This window comes from Citrus sinensis, chromosome 3 (genome assembly GCF_022201045.2).
Source record: "Citrus sinensis cultivar Valencia sweet orange chromosome 3, DVS_A1.0, whole genome shotgun sequence".
In the NCBI taxonomy this organism is placed as follows: domain Eukaryota; kingdom Viridiplantae; phylum Streptophyta; class Magnoliopsida; order Sapindales; family Rutaceae; genus Citrus; species Citrus sinensis.
In genome coordinates, this window is record NC_068558.1 from 24,497,011 (window position 1) to 24,521,687 (window position 24,677).

Here is a 24,677-nt window from a genome sequence, read left to right on the forward strand (position 1 = left end):
TAATAAATAGAAAAATTTTCTTTTAAATTTGACTTTTCATCTTCTCATAATTAATTTGATTGTTATTACATAATAACAATTATGTAAATATTTTAATAAGACATATTCTTTATAATGAACATCAAAGAGGGAGTGTTATGAATTTATTAAAATAAATATAGATGTTCATAACATATATCTCTTAGTCTCCCCACTATCTCTCGTTAGCAACCTTTAGCTTCCCTATAACTCCCACTATCTCACAAGTGTAAATTAAGAAAAAAGGATAATACTAAATTTTTTTTTCAAAGCTGCGTGAAGCGCGGTTCTATTTTCTAGTTTGTTATTCATAGACATGCAAAATTGATGCAACGTTTATTATTACAACTTAATTTATTCTTTTATTAAAGCATGAGTACAAGCTTAAAAGAAAACAAACTTTATTTTTAACTGGAAGCATTTGCGGAGCTCTCAGCAGCTCGATCTTCAAACCTTTTTAAACACAACTTTGAACGGAATATAACTCAAAGCCAGACGCCGCACCCCACCATTAATAAAAATGCCAACATCTCTGCACAAACCTCTGCAGAAATTACAAACCGAAGGACAGTAGACAAGCTTGTAATCACCAAAAAACTTCTCAATCTTAAAACCAATTTCTCATGGTTCTGGGGCCGGGATTGCCTTCAACTCCCCCAGTTGTCACAAGCCACTGCCCAAATGCCGCATCAAAATTGTCAAGCTTCCACACTGTGGACTGCGCGCAACTTGTTGCAGCGTCAAATTTGATGTTTAAGTCAGTGGACTCACGAACAACGCCTTTTTTAGGGTTAACGGGCGAAAATGTTACCGGAAAACCATTTTTAAATGAATGCTGTTCTTGAACAACATCTAGGGGACATGTCTTATTGTTGCTTCTGCCAGCAAGTGTAAGCCCGCCGCCTCTGCCCTTTGTAACGGGCAAGATGTAGTACTTACTGCCAGCTCGGAGCTGCTTACCGGCGATGTCCAGCACCGGATCAGGTTGAGCATTGCCTTTGACAGGCAATGGCGTTGCAGTGAAGGCAAAGAGTAGGATCAGCGAGGGTAAGACTAACGTACTTCTCATTGTTATATCGTTATAGTTTTTGTTCTTATCTTTTGTTGTTGTGTGTAAATATCCCTTATGAGACCAAATTTATAGAATTAGGCTAGTATACCTAATTGACGGACAGCATGTTCGTTGGATTTGACTGTCCGATTCGAGAAGCCGATGGCCGCCCATAAGACATAAGCGAATTATCAGATTCTGCTTTGTGTCCTGTAACCCACCCCCCCCCCCCCCCCAACAGAACAGCCTGATTAGAAGATTTAATACAAATTTCAAGCTATGGAAAGCGTAATTTGATGAGAAAGTCAAAGTTTTAGTTTAAAGTTAGAAGTCAATACCCTTATCTTTTCTCTTAGACTAAATTTAACGGAATTTAGATCTGATTCCTGTGTCTTTGTTGATGGTTTCGTCATTTTGTTTTGCATGGTCTATATGTTTATTCTTAAAAGAACAAGTTTTTTTAGCTAAAGTTGGCCTGGTCAAGTGACGAGTTTATTGAAAAATTAAAGTAGCAAAGAAATGATAAAGCATACGTCTAGGGAGGCATAACATGTGCCATGTCTTTTATATAAAAATCGCACCAAGAATTTGAAAAAAAAAAAAAAGATGTAAAAAGACATACAAGAGATTATCAAAACATGTTACTAGCAGATCTATTGGCTATGTTCATATGGAGATGTCTTTTAGTATTATATTATGTGAAATTAACAGCCGTACACCCTAAGTTTACTTGGTTATAGAAAATATTACAAATTTTTTAATTTGTTTAACTTTTCATCTTAAGTTTTCAAAATAAAATAATAGTTTAAATTTAAAAAAAAATGTGATAATCAATATTCAATTAAATACACTTAAAACTCTAATATTTTCCTTAAATAAAAAAAATTATAGTTTGTCTTTTCAGTTTATCTTCACAAATTTACACAATCTAACCTAATTCGTGGACACGCAATCAATTTAGCCAATTCATTTTCTTAAGTAAAAAAAGCTAAATTAAATTTTAGTATTTATGAAAGTCAAAAATTCAATTGAATTGAAGGGTAGAATTTCCATTTCACTTAAATTCTGTTAAGTATTCTAGCAGTGTGAACTTTTTACTGGATGATTGATATAAATTACAAGCTTAGAGTAGAAAATCAAATAAATTTAAACTTTTGTAATATATTTCATAAGATGTAAACTTAGGGCGTGCGGCTTATAATTTTTTCTAAATTTTAATCCTTAACAAGGTTCCAACTAAAGCGACTATCAAATCCCCTTACGAGCTTTAGACGAGAAAAAAGTCTATTCTAAAACATTTGCACGTTTGGGATGTCTAGCTGAGGTAAGGGCTTACAGGCTTAATGAGAAACAGTTGAGTTGTTATTTTTATTGGATACTCTGAAAGATCCAGGGGGTACAAGTTTTATGATTCCACGACTAAGTTGGTTTTTGAGTTGGAAAATGCTCAATTCTTTAAGGATGTCGAGTTTGCAAGTGTGATATGGCTAGGGACTTTGTATTTGAATAGGGATATGTTGATATTTCTTTAGGTGTTATTGGCATTGATCAGGGTCTCATGCCCCTATATGAGAAGTTGCTCTAGAAGAACAAACTCTACCATCTCAAGAACCTACTCTATTAAGGAGATCCACTAGAGAAATGAGGTAAACATTGGAGTGATGGAAGATAATCCGATCAATTACTATCAAGACATAGAAATTAAGTTCTAACTCTTAGAAGTGGATTGATGGCGTGAATGAGGAGATGAAGTTTGTGAAGGATAATGACGTATGAGATCTTATCTCATTACCAAAAGGTATGAAACCTATTGGTTGCAAATACATATTTAAGACCAAGAGAGATTCGAAAGGCAATGTAGAGCAGTACAAGGCGCGTCTTTTCAGAAAGGGCTTTACACATAACGAAGGTATCGGCTATAAAGAAACTTTCTCTCCAATTTCTTTGAAAGACTCTTTCAGGATTCAATCTTATAACTTAAATGGATGTGAAGATAGTGTTTCTCCATGGTGACATTTATAAGAATATCTATATGGTGCAAGCAGAAATTTTGTGTCAAGAAACCCAAAGAATATGATTTGTAAATTTAAGAAACCATTTATGAACTCAAGCAAGCATCTCAACAATGATATTTCAAGTTTCATTAAGTGAACATCTCATTCAATTTTGAGATGAATTTAATCAATGATTGCATAAATAATAAGTTCTAGGTGAGTAAGTATATTTTTCTAGTTTTATACATCGATGACATTTTGCTTGTCAGCAATAATATAGGCTTATCTCACGACATTAAAAGATTTCTAGCTAAAAATTTTAAGACGAAAGATCTTGGTGAGCCTCTTTCGTATTAGCCATACAGATACACTTGGATCATTTGTAATGTATTCTTGGATTATCACCAAAGAGTTATATCAAAACGATACTCAAGAGATATGGCATGCAAGATTGCAAACCAAGTGATACCCATGTGGCTAAGGGAACAGGTTTTGTCTCAATCAGTGCTTTAAGAATAATTTTGAGGTGAAAGAAATGCAGAAGATTCCTTATGTATCAGTTGTAAGAAGTCTAATATGTATTCAAGTTTGTACGTGACTGGATATTGCATAATTTACTAGGATGTTTAGGAGATACCTAAGTAATCTAAGAGTAGACTATTGGAAAGCGGTGAAATAGGTCTTGCGGTACTTACAAAAAACAAAAGGCTACATGCTCAAATATTAGATTGGAGGCTAGATTAGATTGAGATCATCAGGTATATTGACTCTAATTTTGCTGGATGCCAAGATAGTATGAAGTCCACATCGGACTACATCTATCTACTAGTTGGGGTTGTTGTCTCTTGGAAGAATGGTAAACAGTCTCTTGCAGCCTCTTCAACAATAGCAACAGAGTTCATAGTATGTTATGTAGCATCTAATCATAGAATGTGGCTGCAAAATTTTGTTATGGGACTATGAATAGTAAATGGTATTGATAAATCACTCAAGTTATCTTGTGGCAATAAGTCAATAATGCCTTATTCCAACAATAACAAGAGCTTGACGAAGTCAAAGTATATAGACATCATGTTCATAGTTGTTAAAGAAAGAATTCAGAATTTGCAGTTGTGTATAAAGTATGTGAGCACAAACTCTATGATTGCGGATCCACTTATTAAGGTATTGCCACCCAAGATGCTTCATGAGCACACTATTCGTATGGGTGTCATGTTATTAGAGGATATTTAGTTTAGTTGGAGATTGTGATTTTAGATTCTCATCTAATATAGACATTTTTCAGTTATTTCAGTTTATGGATATTTTAGGTTATTTTCTATAGAAATAAAGTTTTGGTTTATTCACACTCTAATTTTAATATGCTTTGATCTCACTAAGGATTAAGGTAAACCAGTTGAAAATAAGCATGTTAAGTCCACATTGCATGAAATTCTATGCTACACATCCACATTATAATCCATGTCTTTTAGTTCTAGGCATAGTGACTATTTATGAAACGAGTTATAATAGTTGTAACGAATGTCGCCTTTGATCCTATATTGGTATAATTGATAGACCTTATTGATTATAGATACATTTTGATAATAATAGTAACGTTGAGCTCATACAATTATTTTTACAAAGCTTAATTATAAGGTTACATATATAGCCCAAATGAGAGATTGTCAAATTTTTTAATCTAGCATTGTTAGATCCTTAATCTAATGTTGGGATTATACATGAATAATTATGTATTGCGGACTGTTATATATGGTGAAACCCAATTAAAAGTGATCTATTAAGGTCTACAGTAATATAGGCTTTAATGTATCTGATAAGGTGAGACCTTTAATGTGTAGAGACTTAAGGGTAATTTTTATTTTTACGACTGGTTGAAATAGGAATACCTGAAGATAATAGAAAAAGTTATCTATATAAATGGTCATGGTCCCTAGGTCACATGTATCATTTTATTTTTTCTGACATCCTATCATCAGAGAGAGAGTGCAAAAAAAATTAAAAAATTTTCTAGGAGAACGTATTGAATTGGAAGGCAAACCACAACCATAGAGAGTAATTTAGTATTATAGATTCAGGTTCACTTTTCCTTATTTTGTTATTGATTCTTAGTTATATAAAATGAATGGTCTTAGATTATAGGTGATAGTTTTCACCAAAAGATTTCTTGTTCTAACATTTAAACAACAAAAAAAAAAAGCCTTGAGTAGTTGAAGAAAAATTAAAAAAAGAAAACCTATTTAATTATAATATAATCCAAAGGTTTGTTGAGCATAACTAAAAAGTTTGAGCTTGATAGCGAGTCATGGTCAATGAATAAGGATGGTTGTATAGTAATTAAAACTTCTAACAAAAAAAAAAAAAGAAAGAAAGAAAAGAAAAAGTTATAATAATATTTATTTTTATGATCGTACGGTCATCAGTAGTGTTCTATCATGGAACAGTTCGAATAAAGCTTGACCTAATTAAAAACTTTTTTCTCTTCCACCGTCACCTATCTAATAATTTCCACACTAATTTGGATTCCGAGCAATATAATTTATAAATTCCCACCAAACTAAAAGTCTACCATTTTAAATTATATAATATCAATTGCAACCAAATATTTAATTTTATATAACATATATTATTTATGGATGGACAATATTATGATAGACAATTGTCATATGAAAATAACAAATCTATTACACATAATACATCATAAAATCTATGACATATATAAATTATCATCAGAAATTTTTTGACACATGTTTTAGTGACCGACACATGACTATCATCTAATAAGGTGTATAATGGTAAAAAAGTAGTTATTTTATTTTATTTTTATTTTTTTGTGATCCTAGTTAGTTTTTTGTTTTCTAAAGAGCTCTTAGTTTAAAATTAATAAATTTTTGGAAAAAGGACAATTGTGCTCCCCAAAGTTTAGGGAATGGTCATGAGAACCTTTAAGTTTTTAATAAAGTACATCAAAATCGTATTTTGACCATAATTCTATTTGGCTCTATGAACTTGCAAGTTTATTCTAATACTTTGTGATAAAACAAGATATAATATTAAAATAAATGTAAAAATGCCTAATATTATTAGCCTACTAGACAAATTAAGTTACTTATATTATATTTGTATTTATTAAAAAATTGAAGTCAAATTTTAATTATTGTACTTAAAAGGTATTAGTGTCTATTTATTAAAAATTTACGATATCTATATGATAATTTTTCTAAACTTTAGGAGTATAGCTGTCAATTTTGTTGGAAGACCTTTCAAATTATTATTTAATATATTTATTTTCCTTCAAAAGCTCGTTACACAATGGAAATTTTAATATTTTAGATGTAAAAGTAAATTTTCTTCAAAAAAATTAATGGTTCAAGATTAACAAAATTTTTAAGTATAAAAATCATTTTCACATAAAAAGTTTTCTTAGTTTACTATAAAATATCTTGATTGAAAATAATAAAATATAAATTAAATTTTAAAACATTTTTTCATTCAAAACAATCAAAATGCATTAATTTATCCAGGTGGTGGGACCAATGACAACAAAAGTAAGATATCCAACGGTGGTGTCAAATTTCTGACTAAGATGGGGTTGAGGTAGTGTGATGTTGAAGCATAACTTCTGTATAAAATCATTGGCTAGTTCGTGTTTTGGGCCGGTGAGGTACACGATTTGACGAGTGTGAAAAAGACGCTCGGCTCAGTCACTCTTTACGATAACAAAATGTTGGAAAGCAGAGAGCGTGGTAAACATGTTTGAATGACATTGAACTAACGCAGCAGTGAAAATGAGAAACACAGCGGGTAGTGTAGCATGGGGTCCACAGGACATGACGTCATTACTTAATCACGGAAGCGTACGACATATGGAGATACTGGTGACTATCGGAATGTTCCATCCATTTATAGCCATGCGATCTTCTCATTATCTAATTTGAACGGCTGATGTCTGTGGTGGAGGATCCTCTCAACATTCACGTGGAGCCAAAACTATCAAGATCCGTACATTTGATGATTTGATCTTTGAGCTTTTAATTGCCTAAGATATTTTGCTAAGTTACAACAAATGTAACCTATAATTCTTGTAAATATGTAAAAATTTGTGCCATGTCAGTGGGTCACCAGTGTCATGTTAGAAAGGCTGTAGATTACATTGATTGTAATTTAGTAAGATCATTCATTTATAATATTAAAAAAAATTACAGATTCTTTCATGAAATATTTACATTCAAATTTAAATATGTCATAACACTTACCCTTTTAAATTTGAAAGTACAACACTTATTACTTTTTTTTTTAATCATATGCTACATTTAACTGCTTAATCTAATAGAAAATCAGAAATTGATATATTGTATTAAATTTTAATAAAAAAAATCTATATTACTTCTAATTAATTTAACTTATTTTACAAGTCATAAATATCTAATAAATTGAAATTTTCTTTGTATGTGCGATATGACAATATTGTAGCTGATAAATTTAGTTAATTACTTAATTATTTTATTTAGAATTTCGGCATAACCATAAGCTATTGTATATTAGATTTTCTTATAAAATTTTCATTTGAGTCCATTTTCACCACATCATGAATTATAAATTAATTTTACTTCTTATATAATACAATATATTCTCCGATTGATCATACAAAAAAAAAGTTCCACCAAACCTTCAAGTACCATATTCCTAATTTATTTACATTTTTCAATTTTGAAGCCAAGAAAATATGAAAATAGAAAAGAATTAAAAATCTAGGTAATTAACTTAGGTTATTAAGGATAATATTGTCATCAAACGTACAAAATATTTCATTTTCATGATTTTTTCTATAGTGTGTAAAATAACTTAAGTTAATTAAGTGAAACTTGGAATTCTTATTATAATTTAACAAAACATATCAACTATTGTTTATCTAAGGGAGTTAAGTTTGGTATTATAAAATTCAAAGGACGTAAGGGATTTTGTTTGTTTGTTTGTTTGAAGTTTGAATTTTAATTATTTTAAGACATTTACAGTTTTTATTTTATTTATTTTCTATCACTCATGTCTGATTATAAAATGTTTAGGTTTAAATGGAAAAAATTAAATATTTTGATTTTTATTTAAACAGTAAAGTATCTGAATGAAACTTTAATATTCTCTCTCATTAATACCATTAACACCCCTATTAAATAAATTTACTTCCTCCTATATAAATTATCCTTTTATTATATTTTTACTTATCCCCTTTTTTTATATACGTGCATTAAATTATTATTATTATTTTTAAATAAGAACATTAAACATAATAGAACTTTATGTGAGTGTGTTTTATACTAGGTCCATCTTTTACTATGTTTATAATAGATTTTGAATTTTATTTAATAAGTTAAGTTTAATTCAAATGATTAAACAATTCTTGATTGACTTATATAATTAACAAGAAAAAAACATCAATATAGTGAACTAAAAATAACATTATAATAGTATATATTATTGTTAAAACAATACACATGTTAGATATATATTTTATTTTCCATGCTTTATTAAGCTAAACATTATCAAATGTTTTTGTACTAATATGTTTATTTATAAATTCTCATGTGTTTCACTAGTTAAACCAATAAATACAAGTATTGGTAATATTTATGAGGTTATATATGGTGAAATTTAATATTTTAGATGTTTTCTTTTAAAAAACAAACACCTTAACACTTATCTTCTATTATAAAAAAATGAAAAACAAGCATGTTATTCAGATATATAAATTTAGATCTATTCAAACTTCAGCTAAATTCAGACCCATTCAAATTTTAGACAAAAAAAATGCTACCTAAAAATAAAATGCTACGTAAGTGTCATAAACCATTTAAGTTATGTATAAGTTTTTCTTACCTATATTTGAGGATGAATTTGTAATTTTTCCATAAAATTTATGGGTGATTCCACATTTTCTTCAAGGCATCAATAATGTAACAAATATATACCATTAGATTTAACAAACGATGTAAAAAATTTTATTAGTGAAAAGCTAAAATTATTTTAAAATGTTATAACTATTTCTTAACCATTTAAAAAATTATGTAAAACTTAAAAAAATAAAAAAGGAGAGTTATTATCGATCAAAATCTCTCTCTCTCTCTCTCTCTCTCTCTCTATCTATCTTATTGGATTCTTGCCCTGGGGTGTTTATCTCTTACATTTAAAGTCATGAGTTAATGTGAATAGGGATTTGTATGACTATTTGATTAAGGTTGAAGCTGATGGAAGGTAGGATGATACTCCTGAAATGCTAGTTATGCAACCCAAAATGGGAATGAATTGAGATTTTGAAACTTATGCAAAACAATTCGCATAACAATTTAATCTATTGCCTTAGTCAAATAAAAAATAATAAATTCAATAAAGCACAATAATAAAAAGAGTAAGGGACGAGAGACCAAACACAATAATTTTATGTGGTTCGGCAATCATCGCCTACGTCTACGTCTCCAAGCCAACCAAACTCGAGAATTTCACTATCCAAGCCTTCTAAGGTTTCAAGTTCTTTACAATTGACTTCCTAGGTGTCAATGAATCTTTACAACTAAGAGATTATTGCCCAATTTTTTTCACCCAAGTGTTTCTCACACTTATACACTCACAAATTTAATGAGAAAATAAAAATTACAACAAAAAAACTCTCTTTAAGAGTGGATGTACAATTGATAGCTCAATGAAGATTTAATCTATGATGATTTTCGAATTTGGAAGCTCAAAATATGTTGTTTAAACTTGTTGGTGCTTGCAAGAGTCTTAAAATTGAAGTTGGAGTTGAGTTTTTATAGTTAAAGCCCACAAATTAGCCGTTTTAGTAAAATTCCAGCAAGCAAGCGACTAACTGCTTATTTTAGCTGTCTCTTCACTTTAGAACAGTAAAGTTACCATTAAATTTGAATTTTAGTACATTAATACTGTTAACAAAATTATATTTTTTCCCAAACGTTTCTATAATTATACTATACCCAAAATGTCATAAAACTTTATAAATAGGTCCAATTTCAGATTTCTAAATAATACTTGTCAATAACAAAAATTTCTAAAATTATGATATGACCCAATATATAATAATATTTTTTAAAGAAGTCCTTTTCAAAATTTAACAAAATACTTATAGAGTTCAAAGTTCTCAAAACCTTTTCAATTTAGTCCAAAATTTGGAAATATGAAAATTTCATCAGGCGGCTAGCCGCTAGACCTCAGGCGGTTAGCCACTAACTCTCTGTCTATTTTTAAGATTTACACTCAAGTCCTCAACTTTCATAAATTATAGTATGGCCCAACATATTTCAAATGTTTACAAATAAATCCAAATTCAAAATTCAAAATAATACTTATTAAAATCAAAGATTGCATAACTTTTTCATTTTAGTCCGCATCTTGAAAAATATCTAACTTCATAAAATACTTAGTTTATACTTGTAAAATATTTGATTTATGAAAAATTAATGATTTATTAAACAAAATCTTGAACTTCTCAAATGTTAAACCATTCATATATTAAATCATACAGTCTTTACAAGAATTGTTGCAATAATGAGTCTGTGGAGCTCTAAACTTTATTCTTGATTGTGCCGTTGTCTGTTGAATGTCTTGAACTTGATTTTACTTGATTCACTTGCATAAACATTATCCTTCAAGAATCAGTGAAAATGTGAAATATATTATTTTTCAAATCTCTTAAGACACATATTTGTTATCATCAAAATTACATTGTGTAGCCCTTTAGGCTGACAATTCCTAAGAGCAAAGTTGTAATCAAAGATAGTAGTGAACTTCCTTTATAATTTCTAAGAACTATTGTCTCATCTAAATGAGTGAATTAGGTCTTAAAGTACACGTTATTGGTGATATTCCTAGTGTCAAGTTCTTGATTGTAAAGCTTTCTAGTGTTTCCCTCTTGGCTGTCTTTAAAGAGAAAAAGGAGAAACCAAGGTTTTAAGAGAGAATTGTTCATGCGGATTTTGTAAACATTTTCTGGTATTAACTAGTAAATTTGTTGTTGGGGTCAATGGCGGTGACACATTTGGATTATTAGGGGCTGAAGCCCCTAGTTAAATTTTTTAAAATTTTAATTAATAATAACAATTATTTAATTTTAATTTGATTTATAAAATTTTAATTAATAATAACAATTATTTAATTTTAATTTGATTTACCTTAAAAAGTACTTATCAAGTTATAAAAATAACTGGAATATCACATATTTGTTCTTACACGTTATTTTGAATATGAAAAAAGGTTAATCCTACAAACCTCATTGCTTTTGTGTGTCGAATTATTTCATGCAGTTTTAGACATACAGCTTCAAAAATTAAGCAATCATTTTAATGAAATGAAGATTTACTTGCTTCTATTTTTGGTAGAGTAGAAGGGGCCTTTTTTAGCTATAAATTTTTATTAAAAATCAACTGAAAATCATATAGAAGATCAATAGTTGAGTGATGGTCTTGTTGTCTACAAAGAAATAGATATATTTTGTAGCTGTTGAATTTCAGAGTCTTGACAAGTGAAATCTTCAAATCTTTGATCTTTGATCGAGATCAAAGTAAAACATAGAATCAAGAACAAACCAGACATTGAGAACAAAAACGAAGAACATAATTGCACGATACAATATTTTCAAGGCATATGTTTAATAATATTTATACTATTAAATCAAATGGCTTAATAATTTTTTTAGACTTATAAGGAGGTCCAAGATTCTAAATATTTATCTTATATGAAAATTTTACATCAACATAGCCATTTTTTTTTTTAACTAAAGGAGATTCTAAAATTAAGATCCATACTAACTAATAACTAATGAGTTGTTGTCCATAGGGTCGCGGTGGAATGACTTTCAGTTTCTTGATTTTACTAATCACTGTGAGATTGAGGGCCAGTTTGGGATTGCGGTTGAAATTTAATAAGCTGCTTATTTCATAATTTTTGATAAAAATAGTGTTTAATAAATTTTATAAAATCAGCTTATTTCATAATTTTTTCCATTTTGTCAGCAGTTTTTAAAAGCAGATAAAAGGTTGCTTTTCATAAGAAGTTTATTTAATAATCTACTACACCTTTTTAAAATTCCTATTATAGCCCTAAAGTTTAATAAAAAGACAATTGTATATTACTTATTAATAAACTCTAATATATAAATAATCAGATATCATATTACCGTCACAATTTAGTTACCGTCATAACTACGTACATTCTCTCCAGTTTTGATCCCGTAAGTTCATATTCTAATTTCATAACTATGGCTTTTAAATTTTAATTTATATATATTTATATTTTTAATCTAAGAGCATCACAATACTAATGGCTCTGGATCCCAAGAAATGGAAAATATTTTATGTAATAGATTGTGAAGTTCTTTAGATTTTTTTAAATTGAGTTTTTTAATGTAATTTTATATATTTAAGAAAAAAAGATTTGTCTAAATAATTTATTAAACATACTCTAAAAATAACAAGCAATTAAAATCTTTTGTCTATTTTGGTCATTATATAAGAAAACAACACTTTCGTAATAAAACTTACCAAACGCATGTACTTTACTTTTCAAACTCACAATAATCGTAACAACATAATTTACCAAACATTAAGCTACTTTTTTAATCAGCAGCTTATTTTAACTACACAATACAAGCAACTTATTTCATCAGGCTCCGCAATCCTAAACTGACCCTAAATCTTAAAAAGTAGAGGATTAATAAAAAGTATATTTACACTTTGCAACCCCTAAATTTAATAGATTTAATAAATAAATAATTAGCAAGTTGTTGGGAATTTTGGGCACTTTCCAACAAATTTTTATATGCGGATTTTAAGACGTGTCCTAATTAGACCATTTTTAATTGGTAGAATCTTTCAGAATTTACGTTATTTAATCTAGGGTATAACTAGTCATCGGGCTATTGCTCATGTTTGTAAACAATTTTATGTCACCATCATTATTTGATAGGTGTAATGTATTGGTTGAATCCTTCATTAGTGTCATAATATTACACTACTAACTAAATGATGACACGTAATACAATCTATTACTTTAAATATAAACTATGTATATATTCCAATTGTGGATATCTGTAGCATAACTTTTACTCATTTGTAAACCTGATATAGATCTTGGCTATATTTAAAATAAATTTTCTGAGCAGTGCTATTTAGATTCTTGATTTTTATGTTAATAGATAATAGAGAGGGTATAAGTTACATAAGAGAAAAGCCATTCAAGGTAGGCATTTATTTGGATCGTTTGCATGGAAAATAAAACTGATGAAGATGTCCTTGTAATAAGTTTCTTGTTTTATTTCTCTTAGTATAATTTTATTAAATAATTCTTAATAATAAATAAATGTAATCACGAGTAATTTTGTATATTATTAAGACTTTAAGATCATGGAATTTCAATTAATTTTGAACATTTTATACATAACACACACTTTATATGAAGCAAACTGAAACTAAGTTTAGGTAATAGTCGTTTGAACTTATTGTAAAATCATTTAGGATGATACAAGATGTATAACTAGATATTCAAAATCAAACCGTCAACGTTTTCATATTTATCAAATTTAGGATGTTTCTTCTGAATAGATTTCTCAGCCATCAGTCGTTGCTGCTTCTGCAGTTGACTATTTTCAAGGGTTATTGACAGTTGGCATTAGTCAGTTTCAGCAGTCATACGTTGATTTTATTCCGTCTTTGGTGACTGTAGGGGATGATGTGAATTTATGTAGAAAGCCAAATATAGATGAGGTTAGGCAGGTGGTTTTCTCTATTTGATTTTGTTCCGTCTCTGGTGACGGTAGGGGATGATGTGAATCTATGTAGAAAGCCAGATATGGATGAGGTTAGGCAGGTGGTTTTCTCTATTAATCTTGACAGTGCTTCGGGTCCTGATGGGTTCTGTAGTAAATTTTATCAATACTATTGGGATATTATTAGCAATGATTTATTGGAGGTTGTCCTTGATTTCCTCAAAGGTTCAGCTATGCCTAAGGGTTTCCAGAGTACATTATTGACTCATTTTCCTAAGAAGTCGTCCCCAACATCTTGGATAAATTTTAGACCGATCATTTTATGTAATGTCAATAACAAGGTTCTAACCAAACTGCTTGCGTTGAGATTTCCCCCTTTGTTGCCTCGTCTTATTTCTCCTTCTACACAATAATGTGCTTTTGGTTGAGGAGTTGGTCTATGATCTCAACCACCGTACTCGGGGAAATAATGTGGTGCTGAAACTTGACATGGCAAAGGCTTATGATCGGATGTCATGGTCTTTTATTATTCAGATGTTGCGGTGTTTTCGGTTTTCGGAGTGGTGGGTTTCTTTGATTCAACGAGCCATCTTTGGTCGTTAGTTCTCAGTGTTGGTGAATGGAGTTGGCCATGATTTTTTCCAGTTTAAAGGAGGTCTCAGGCAGGGAGATCCTCTCTCCTCACATTTATTTATCATTGCTGCTGAGTTTCTATCTCGAGGTTTGGACTGTATATACGCTCATTATCCTTCTGTGCGATATTGTTCTACCATACCTATTGTTGTCTCTTATTTAAGATATGCAGATGATATTGTTATTTTTTTAAATGGGAATCAATCGAGTCTTCAGTGGCAATTAATTAATCAAGCCAAAAGTAATTTTTTCATTAGAACTTCGGCTTCTACTTTACGATAGGCTATTGTCCATTCAGTCATTGGCTTTAAACGATGTCAGCTTCCATTCACTTATCTTGGGTGTTCGGTCTTTACAGGGCATCTTAAGATTTCTCATTTTGATGATATGTCCGAAAAATTAGGGATAAGATCTCAAGATGAGCCAATAGGTTGCCTTCTTTTGGTGGGTAGCTAGTGCTTATTCGACATGTGTTGTCTTCTATGTCGTTATAACTGCTTCATGTTCTTTGCCCACCTACGGTTGTAGTACAACGTTTAGAGAGGTTCTTCAACCGATTCATATAGGGCGATTCTGAGTCAAGACATCAGATTCATTAGTGTAAACAAGTCAGGTTCAGGTTCGTCATTCCACCTCTCCTCTTTAGAGATGATTATGTTCAATTTGGTCAGTTGTGGGGAGTGTAGTTTTAGGTATGATTGCTGGCTAGACTCTTGCCTTTTGGCCTCCTACAATCCTGCAATGGCTTATGGGGTGCTGGTTTCTTTTTATTGGCGGGGTACAATATGGGATTAGGTTAAGCTCCAAGATGTGTTACCTTCTTCGATCGTTGCACAAATTCTATTAGTTCCTATCTCTAGTAAAGAACTTGATATAATTCGGTGGGCTTAGACCATGATGGCCTATTTCATTTGCGGATAGCGTGGGAGCTTGTGCGTTGTTCTAGACAGAGCGATGATGTTTTTTTCGCTTATCTAGCAGCGACATATCCCTTCTAGAGTTTTTTTTTTTCTATTAGCTGTTGCATGATTTTTTGGCTACTAATGATGCCTTATGTTTGAGAGGAATTTGTATGGTCTCCTAGTGTATTTGTGATAGGGCTGAGACTTTTCGGCATTTGTCCCTTGATTGCCCACGGGTTAGGCTGATATGGGTTCATTTTTGGCAAAATTTAGGTGTGCGAGATGTGGTTTTTTTAACGCCGTATGCTTTGCTTTGTTATTAGAGATGGTGTGCACTAACTCGAAGTCATATTTGCATCCTTCTTCCATACTTTATTTTGTGGCAAATTTGGAAGGCTTGCAATGCTTTCAGGTTTGATTCGCAGACCTTCTCTGTGGATGCAATTATCCACTAGGTGGGATTGGACCTTAGGCTTGCTAGCTACGCATTTAGATTTAAGCCCTCCCAACTACGGGAAGTTTTGGGTTCTTGGATTACAAAGGGTTTGCGTATCATAATTCCCCTTAAGAGACCAATTCATTTAGTTTATTGGATACGACCACCTCCTGGGGTTGCAAAATTAACAGTGGATGGTTGCTCTAAGGGCAACCCCGGAATAGCTGTAGCAGGTGGTATTCTTCGTGATCATCAGGGTGACGTATTGGCTGCTTTCGGATATTTTCTTAGTTGCCAACCAATTCTTTATGTTGAGCTTATGGCTATTTGCGAGCGGTTGGATCTCGCTACTCAACTTGGGTACTCTACACTTGAGGTAGAATCGGACTCAGCCATTGTTATTTCTTGGATTCACTCCCAGGGTCCTGTTCGATGGGATTATATTTACTTGCTACATCGAATGTGTGCTTTGATATCTTCCTCTCACATTTTGATTAGACATGTGCTTTGGGGGGCTACATCTATTGCTGATTTTCTGGCCAATTGGGCTTACTCTCACCGACTTAGTCAACATTTCTTTTGCACTCATGATCTACCTACGAGCTTATCTGGCATTAGTCATTTAAATGCGCAAACTATTCCTCATGTCAGACGATAGGATTGTTGGTTTATTGTTTCAATTGATGGTGTATTCTTTTCTTTTATTTTTATGTATTTACATCTGTTTTAGGAGGTTTTAGGTTATGTTATCCTCTTTATGTAATTACTTCTATATTGATTTATATGACAGGTAAGGTTCATGCTTAACCCCACCTCTTTGGTAGTTATTAATTTAAAAAAAGAAAAGAGAGTAAGAATTTGATATAACCTAAAATTTATCTCAATTTGTGTTTGTAGCAAAGAAAATTCCCTAAAGTTTTAATAAACTGCTAACTTTATAAGCATGTTAGGTTGCTAGGAGACAATCAAACTTGAGCTTATTTTATTTAAATAAACAAAAAAATATATACACTTCCATTAACTACCTCTTCTTTATTTGTTTTGAAGTAGACAAGTGTAATGTTATATTGCATGAACACCAAATACACATTTGACGGTTTTGGCTATGAAATTGGTGAAAGAGCCTAACTAATTGAGGGACTTATTGAGGTTTTTTTTTTCAAAAATTAAAGAAATATTAATAGAAAAGGGGTTTGATAAGGATAATGGAGCTAATAGCATTACTCAGTTACGTATTGCAATGAAAGATCAATCTCTTTCTCTTCCTCCATTGGAGAACTAATAAGAACACACACACAAGGTGATTTTAATGATCTTTTAAAACCTTTGTCCGTAAGCAAGTATGAAGTTGCCATCATAGTGATGGTTGATACAGAAAATGTTCATGTGATTCCTTTATATGCAACCTTTTTTTTTGTTTGTTTTCTTTTTAGAATTCAAGTAACTTGAAGTTCGGTTTCAATTCTCACTTAGGCCTTCGCACTAGTGGCAAGAGCCTTCTTTAAAGTCTCTGTATGGACCAATTCATTAACTGTATCTTATCCACTGTGATAGGGTAGAGATCTCATCTCTTAATAGGCATTGATTTTTCTATTAACTGGAATTAAATTTAATCGAAATTTTACTAGGTAATTCACATTTACAAGTGTTGAGACCAATAAAGAAGATCAAAAGTATCTACGAAAGTGAGAATGTGAACAAGCCTGAGCAAAACCACATTGGAGTAGTGACTGTGGATGATTTTCAATTTTGGTTCATGGGGTTTTTGCGTTGTGAAAAAGCTTATAGAAAACTTCAGAAGGCCATTTCGAAGCCAACAAATTAAATTATTAGGATATATTTTGAAGACAATAAGCTCAGCTAGCAAGCTTTGACAATCATTTTAAAATAGCGTACTTCATATCATGTGCTTTAGTTCTATGTATATGAGTGAAGGTCATTATATATCATATATAACTCCTGCAAGTAAAGAAATTGCATTTTGGTTCTGATGCAATTGCAATTAACAATTTATTTATTTTTTTACATAAATGCGTAAAGCTTTATTAAAGAAAAACAGGAGAAAGGTACAAAAATCACAAGAATTAAAGTTAAGAAAAACGATAATGGTGTAATCTCTACTCATCCTTTTTAGGAGGCGTATCATGAACTGAGGAGGATCATTCCACCACGTCAGATTCACACAATTTAAGTCTATATTAGTCAAAGTATCAGCCACAAGATTGCCTTCTCTATAAATGTGGGAACAATGGAACTGCATGTTGTTGATTATATCTAGCGTGAAGAGACCATGAGGGATTATAAATTTATAATTGTTATTAAGAATAAAAGCTTTAGCTATTGTGGAGTCACTCAATTAGAACTTCCTTTACCACTTTTTTTTTCCAAAACATCATCGATTGAACCACACCAATTTTTTCAGGTTTTCCTTGATCTTTTCTTGTGGTAGATTTATGATAGGTAGATTATTATTGTCCACATCCAATAAGATGGAAAGATCTAAGACAAGTTTATCAACTGGGATTCCATACAAGCGTGAATGTATTCAATCTATATGATCTAAGACCAATTAGAGATCGATGAGAATTAGGAAATGAAATTGGTCCTAACTTTTTTTGGACAGATTGGAAAGTATCTTGGGATCCCAAACCTTTCTACTATTTTTTCCTACTATTTTTCTTTAAATTTGTAACTGAAACATAAAAAAGAAAAAAAATACTACCAGAATGGTTTTTAAATAATTTTATTTAATTAGTTTAGCTCGAATTTTGAGAAATCATATATTAAAAATTTGATTTAAATTTTACCCATCCCTCTACGATTAAAAAAAAGGGAAAAAAGACTAAAATCTCTAATCACTAAAATCTGATCTAAACATGACCAGGTCCACGTCCATGCTACTAGAGATGTTAAAAAATTTCGAGTCCAGTCGAGATTTGCAAAGATTTGGAAGATCTGGATCGGGAAAAATCCGATCTGTGCATTAAAAAATGAAAGTCTTGATATTAAAATTGAAAATCTATACGGATTCTGGTGTAGATCTGGATGCAAGTGCATCTAAAAAACTAGATATCCGGATCTGCATTATTTTTTTAATTTATTTATTTATTAAATTAAAAAATATTTTTAAGTGAAAAAATCAAACCCATGTGGATTTTACGGTAGTTTCTTTGTTTGTGTCTTTGTGATGGTTTTGAATGGAATCTATGTGGATTTGGTGTTTTCATTTATGGATTTGTATTGGTGTTAAACTTGGATTTATATTATTTTTTATATTTGATTTATGTTGCAGTATTTTTATATGTAAATTTATGGTGTATTTTTATTTGTGGATCCATGGTGTTGTCGTATGTTATTCTATGTGTTGAATTATTTTTTGTTGAATTATAATTGGATTTTATTTGATTTTTTTAGTAAATTCGTTAAATTTTAAATTATAGTTGAATTTATTATGTAGATCTAGATGTCTGAAAAATCCGTCCGCAATTCGAATCAATATTACCAGCATTTGGATCCACCTTTTTTTATGGATCTAGATGCAAATCTTAAAATATCAATTCAAATTCAAACGCACCTATATCTGGATTCGAATTTTGCCATCCCTTACAACCCGACACCATCAGCCGTTTGACTTTGAATGTTGTACGTAATTCATTTTTTTAATTAATTAAATACAATCAAATGTATCTCCAGCCATATGGATGGTAAAAGAACAATTACAAATTGTAATAAATATGCAGCCTCTAAGGACCCAGTGAATTTAAAGCATAAAATTTTTATTACTAATTAAATGTCATGATGGTTAGAAAAGTACTCTGCCGACACCGGTGGATCAATACCATCAAGCAATTCAAGTCTCCAAGTTTCTTCCTTCCGTAGAGCTTCTTTCCTTATAGTAGAGAAAAGAATGTGATAGAAATATTCATTGAATGTCTTTTGGGATGTCAGTTGAATTTTTAAATTAAATATTTATAAATATGTTGACGAAAATGTTCTTATAGATGCTGAATAAATTGTTAATTAAAATATTTTAAATACTTGGGATATGGGACTGAGTATTAGAAATGGTTTGGGATTAATTAATCCTAATTTTAGTTTTGAATGTACAACCGAGACAAGATTTGGTCCATATTGATGGAAACAAAAAAATTAGTTACACAATTATTTGTCTCTATCTTAATTATTGATTTGGAAAAGATAGATTGTCAAATAAATAAAGATTGATTGACTCAATCTTTACTAATCAATCATTATTCCTAAATTATTTTATTTTAATTGGTTAATTTCCTTTTTATGTCTCAAATACTTGCAAAAATTGATTTGCAAGAGTGCTTCGTTCAGTGAAATTTGTTTTATAACTTTTTCTGGAGATTGATTGAAAATTAGTGGTGTGGAAGTAACTAAGAACTCTTGCTTGTTCTTAATTCGATTTCCTATATGTTAAAACGAAAATTGATTTCTAGTGTTTGGTAGATTGATCATAGGCTGATTAGTTAGTCTTTAGATCACATGGCTGGGAAGGCTTGAGTAACGATATATAGCTCCACTCCCACGATAAGTTAATTATTATTTGAACTTGGCTTCTGAATTATAACAAAGATCTTATCCTCTACACAACCTAAACAGGAAAATGATAAGTTAACCAAAATAACAACATGATGAAGACAACTCTAAACTGTTATTCATGAACAAGCATGCAAACATTAATTAATTCTTATTGTTACAACTTTTATTCATTTAGCAAAGCATCATTCTATAGACGTTCAGATGCGCATAAGGTAAAAACATAACAAGCTTTATTTTTATCCTCAAGCTTTTGTTCAGCAGCTCCATCTTCAAGCCTTTAGAAAAATAACATTGAATGGGACATCACTCAGAGCCAGATGCTGCACCCCATCATTCATAAAAATGCCAACATTGCTGCATAAAACTTTGCAAAACTTACAAACCAAAGGACAGAAAACAAGCTTGTAATCACCATAAAACTTCTCAATCCTGAACCAATTTCTCGTAGTTTGTAGGCCAGGATTTCCTTCAACTCCCTTAATTATCACAAACCACTACCCCAATGCTGCATCAAAATTGTCAAGCTTCCATATTGTGGATAGCACACTAGTTTTTACAACTTCAAATTTGATGTTTAAATCAATGGACTAACAAATAACGCCCTTTTTAGGGTTTACAGGTGAAAATGTCGTTGGCAAACCATATTTTAGTATATTTTGCTCTTGAACAATATGTAGCAGAAATGTTTTATTGTTACTATTGGAAATTTGAGGGTGCAGTAGACACGCAGTTAAAGTGAAATTGATAAATAATGATCACACAGGGACACAAAAATTTACGTGATTCGGCTTTTAGCCTACCTCCATGGGCGAAAACAGGAGAAAATATTTTACTAGTGAAAAGGAGTTACAAGTATTGTAATATTTTGTCTCACAACCCAAAACCCCAATACACTCAAACTCTCAAAACACTAGAACTAGAGCTCAAAGCTCTCAACACTCTCAACTTACATCTCTTGGCACTCTCACTTGAATTAGAGAAAATGGGATGAATGAAGAGGGCAAATGAGGCCTCTATTTATAGGCCAAGCCATGCCAAAAAATCAACAATGGTGGGTATTAAAATAATTTAAATTTCCACCCAACTTTTCCACTTTAGTGCCAAAGTCAAAAGTTGATCCCTCCCACTTACCTTTGTTTCCTACTTACTCAACAACTTTATGCCAAGAGTCAAAAAGTTGCATGCTAGTCACATGCAATTGTTTACCACATGTATGCACATGTTCAACAATTCTCCCACTTGGAGACTTGATTGAGAACCAATAATGTCTCCACACCATCCTTTCTTCTTCGTCATTATCGTGTTGCTTACGTCTCTGCTAGCCCACAAGAGAATCTACTCCATACAAACTTGTTAGCATTGATTGGCTAGGTTAAAACGTCTACTAGGTTCTCCTTGGTATGGATTTTCTGTAAATCCACACCTCCGTCCTCCACTACTTCTCGAACAAAGTGGTATTGTACCCTTATGTGCTTTGTCTTGGAATGAAATGCTGCATTCCTTGTCTGTGCCCGAGCTCCTCCAATAACCTCTGTATTCAAATAACTTCCTTGCCAACTTGTGTAGCTACCATATATTCTGCTTCTATGTAGATAAAGCCACAACAGTCTAAAGTTTTGAAATCTAGCTTACAGCTCCTCCTGCAAGTGTAAACACATAACCAGTAATGGATTTCATTTTTTAAGGTCTCCTGCAAAATCTGAATCCACGTAGCCCTTGACAGTAAACTCTAATCCTCCATAACATAATGCAACATTCGAGGATCCTCTGAGGTATCTCAGAATCCTCTTCACAGTTTTCCAATGCTCTTCACTAGGATTCACCATATACCTACTCACCATTCTCTCTGCTTATGCAATATCTGTTCTTGTGCATATTATAGCAAACATCAAACTTCCCACTACTGATGCATACGGTACGTGAAACATCTATTTCCTCTCGACTTCATTGCGAGGACACATACTTGAGGATAATTTGAAATTAATAAGAAGTGGGGTAGAAATTGGTTTACAATCTTACATGTTGAAGCGCCGTAAGATTTTCTTCAAGTAATTCTTCTAAGAAAGCCAAATCTTCTTGTTATTTTTGTCTCGGTGAATTTGTATCCTTAGAATATTGTTTGCTGGTCCCAAGTCCTTCATTTCAAACTCTCTAGCTAATTGTGCCTTTAATTCTTGGACTCGATCTTTGTTGGGGCTTACTACCAACATGTCATCCACATATAACAGCAAAATGATAAAATAATTATCCTCAAACCTCTTGTAGTATGCATAATGGTCTGAACTACGTCTGTTGTATCCAAAGCTTATGATGAAGGAATCAAATCTCTTATACCAACACCTCGGCGCCTGTTTAAGACCATAGAGAAATTTGTTCAATCTGCAGACTAAGTTTTCCTTACATGTTTCAGCAAAACCTTTTGGTTGGAGCATATAAATCTCTTCTTCAAATTCTCCACAAAGAAATACAGTTTTCACATCTAACTGCTCTAGATATGGGTCAAATGTAGCACACATTATCAGGACTATTCTCACTATTGTAAGTCGAACTACTGGAGAAAATATCTCGTTCAAAAATGCCTTCATTCTGAGCATATCCTTTTATCATCAATCTTACACGATACCTTTCTACTTGATCATTGCCATTACGCTTGATCTTATAAATCCATTTGTTACCAATGACTTTTTTCCCATATGGTAGTGGTACAAGTTCCTATGTTTTATTCTATTACAAAGATTCATTCCTGCATTGCTGTCATCCATAAAGCAACATTTGAGCTATTTAAAGCTTCATGGAAATTTGATGGTCTTCATCCTCTATTAGACGATAATATGTAACATTGATCTCTGTAACATACTCTGAGTGCCACACCGGTGGTCGTCTCTCTCGAGTTAACTGATGAACTTTTGTAGCTTCGAACTCGACTAGTTCTTGTGCTTCATGCTCTGGTGCTGCTTCAAAAGAATCTGAATCTTCTTTTTTCAGATTATTTTCCATATATACCGGTATAGTCTCAGACATTTCTTTTATAGTGCTATCATCCCTATCTTTTCTTTGTATTTGATCTTCTACAAAAATAACATCCTTACTGATGACAATCTTGTGGATAGTGGAATCCCACAGACGATACCCCTTTACTCCATCAACATACCCTAAGAAGATACATCTCCTGAATTTTGGATCCAACTTTGTTCTTTCTTAGGCATTGTACAACAAGTACACAGGACATCCAAATGTGTGCAAACGAGAGTAATTAGCTGGCTTCCCAATCCACATCAACATCGGTGTCTTCAACCCAATTGCTGTGGATGGCGATCGATTCACCACATAACAAGTGGTTCTGGCTACTTCTATCCAAAATGAGTTTGGTATATCAGTAGTCCTCAACATGGCTTTTATCTTTTCTATAAGAGTTCTGTTCATCCGCTCTACCACTCCATTCTGTTGAAGAGTGTTTGCCACTATGAACTATCCTTGAATACCTTCTTGCTTATAAAATGCAAGAAATTCACCGTTTGTATACTCTTCACCATTATGTATCCTCAACCACTTAATCGTTTTCCCGGATTTAAGTTTTACTCGTGCTTTGTACTCCTTGAATACTGGAAATATATATAACTTTTTTTTATTTGATACACCCAACATCTCCTAAAATAATCATCAATGAAAGTTATCATATACTTTGCACCTCCTAGGGACTTATTCGGCGATTCCCAAACATCAGAATGAACCAAGTCTAGAATGCACTTATTTCTAGCGTCAGATCTATTGAACTTCAATCTATGTGGCTTACTTGTAAAACAATCCTCGCAAAATGATAAGCTCACCGATTTGAGCCCTGGAAGCAACTTCCGTTCAGAGAGAATTTTCAAACTTTGTTCCGACATGTGGCCAAGTTTGAGATGCCATATCATCATCGATTCTTCTCTATTTGACACGACACACGTATAAGCTTCATCTAGTGTTTCACCTTTAAGCATGAATAAATTGGCACTGATCTTTTTCGCTTTCATCAATACAAGCGCACCTCTAACAATCTTAATGATCACATTTTCCACATGAGTCTTGCAGCCAAGACTATCTATTTGTCCTAAAGACAATAGATTTTTCTTCAGGCCTTTAACATGTCGTACCTTCTAAGTAGTGCGAACTATACCACTAAATATTTTTATTTTGACAGTACCAATACCAATGATCTCCAAGGCATGATCATCACTCATATATACAGATCTTCCTAAAATAGGTTCATATTTGTAGAACCATTCTCTCCGATAGTTCATGTGCTAAGTAGCTTCTGAGTCTATAAACC

At 31.7% G+C, this 24,677-nt stretch overlaps 1 protein-coding gene across 1 annotated transcript in view; it reads right to left on the reverse strand.

Moving 5' to 3' along the window:
* Window positions 1-394: 394 nt before the first annotated feature.
* LOC127901237 (kunitz trypsin inhibitor 5-like) overlaps window positions 395-24,677 on the reverse strand; it is a 36,840-nt gene continuing 12,557 nt past the window's right edge. Inside the window, exon 2 of the mRNA XM_052438112.1 lies at window positions 395-471. Coding sequence (XP_052294072.1) covers window positions 466-471 — 6 coding nt within the window. The 3' untranslated portion in view covers window positions 395-465. The remainder of the gene's footprint in view (window positions 472-24,677) is intronic.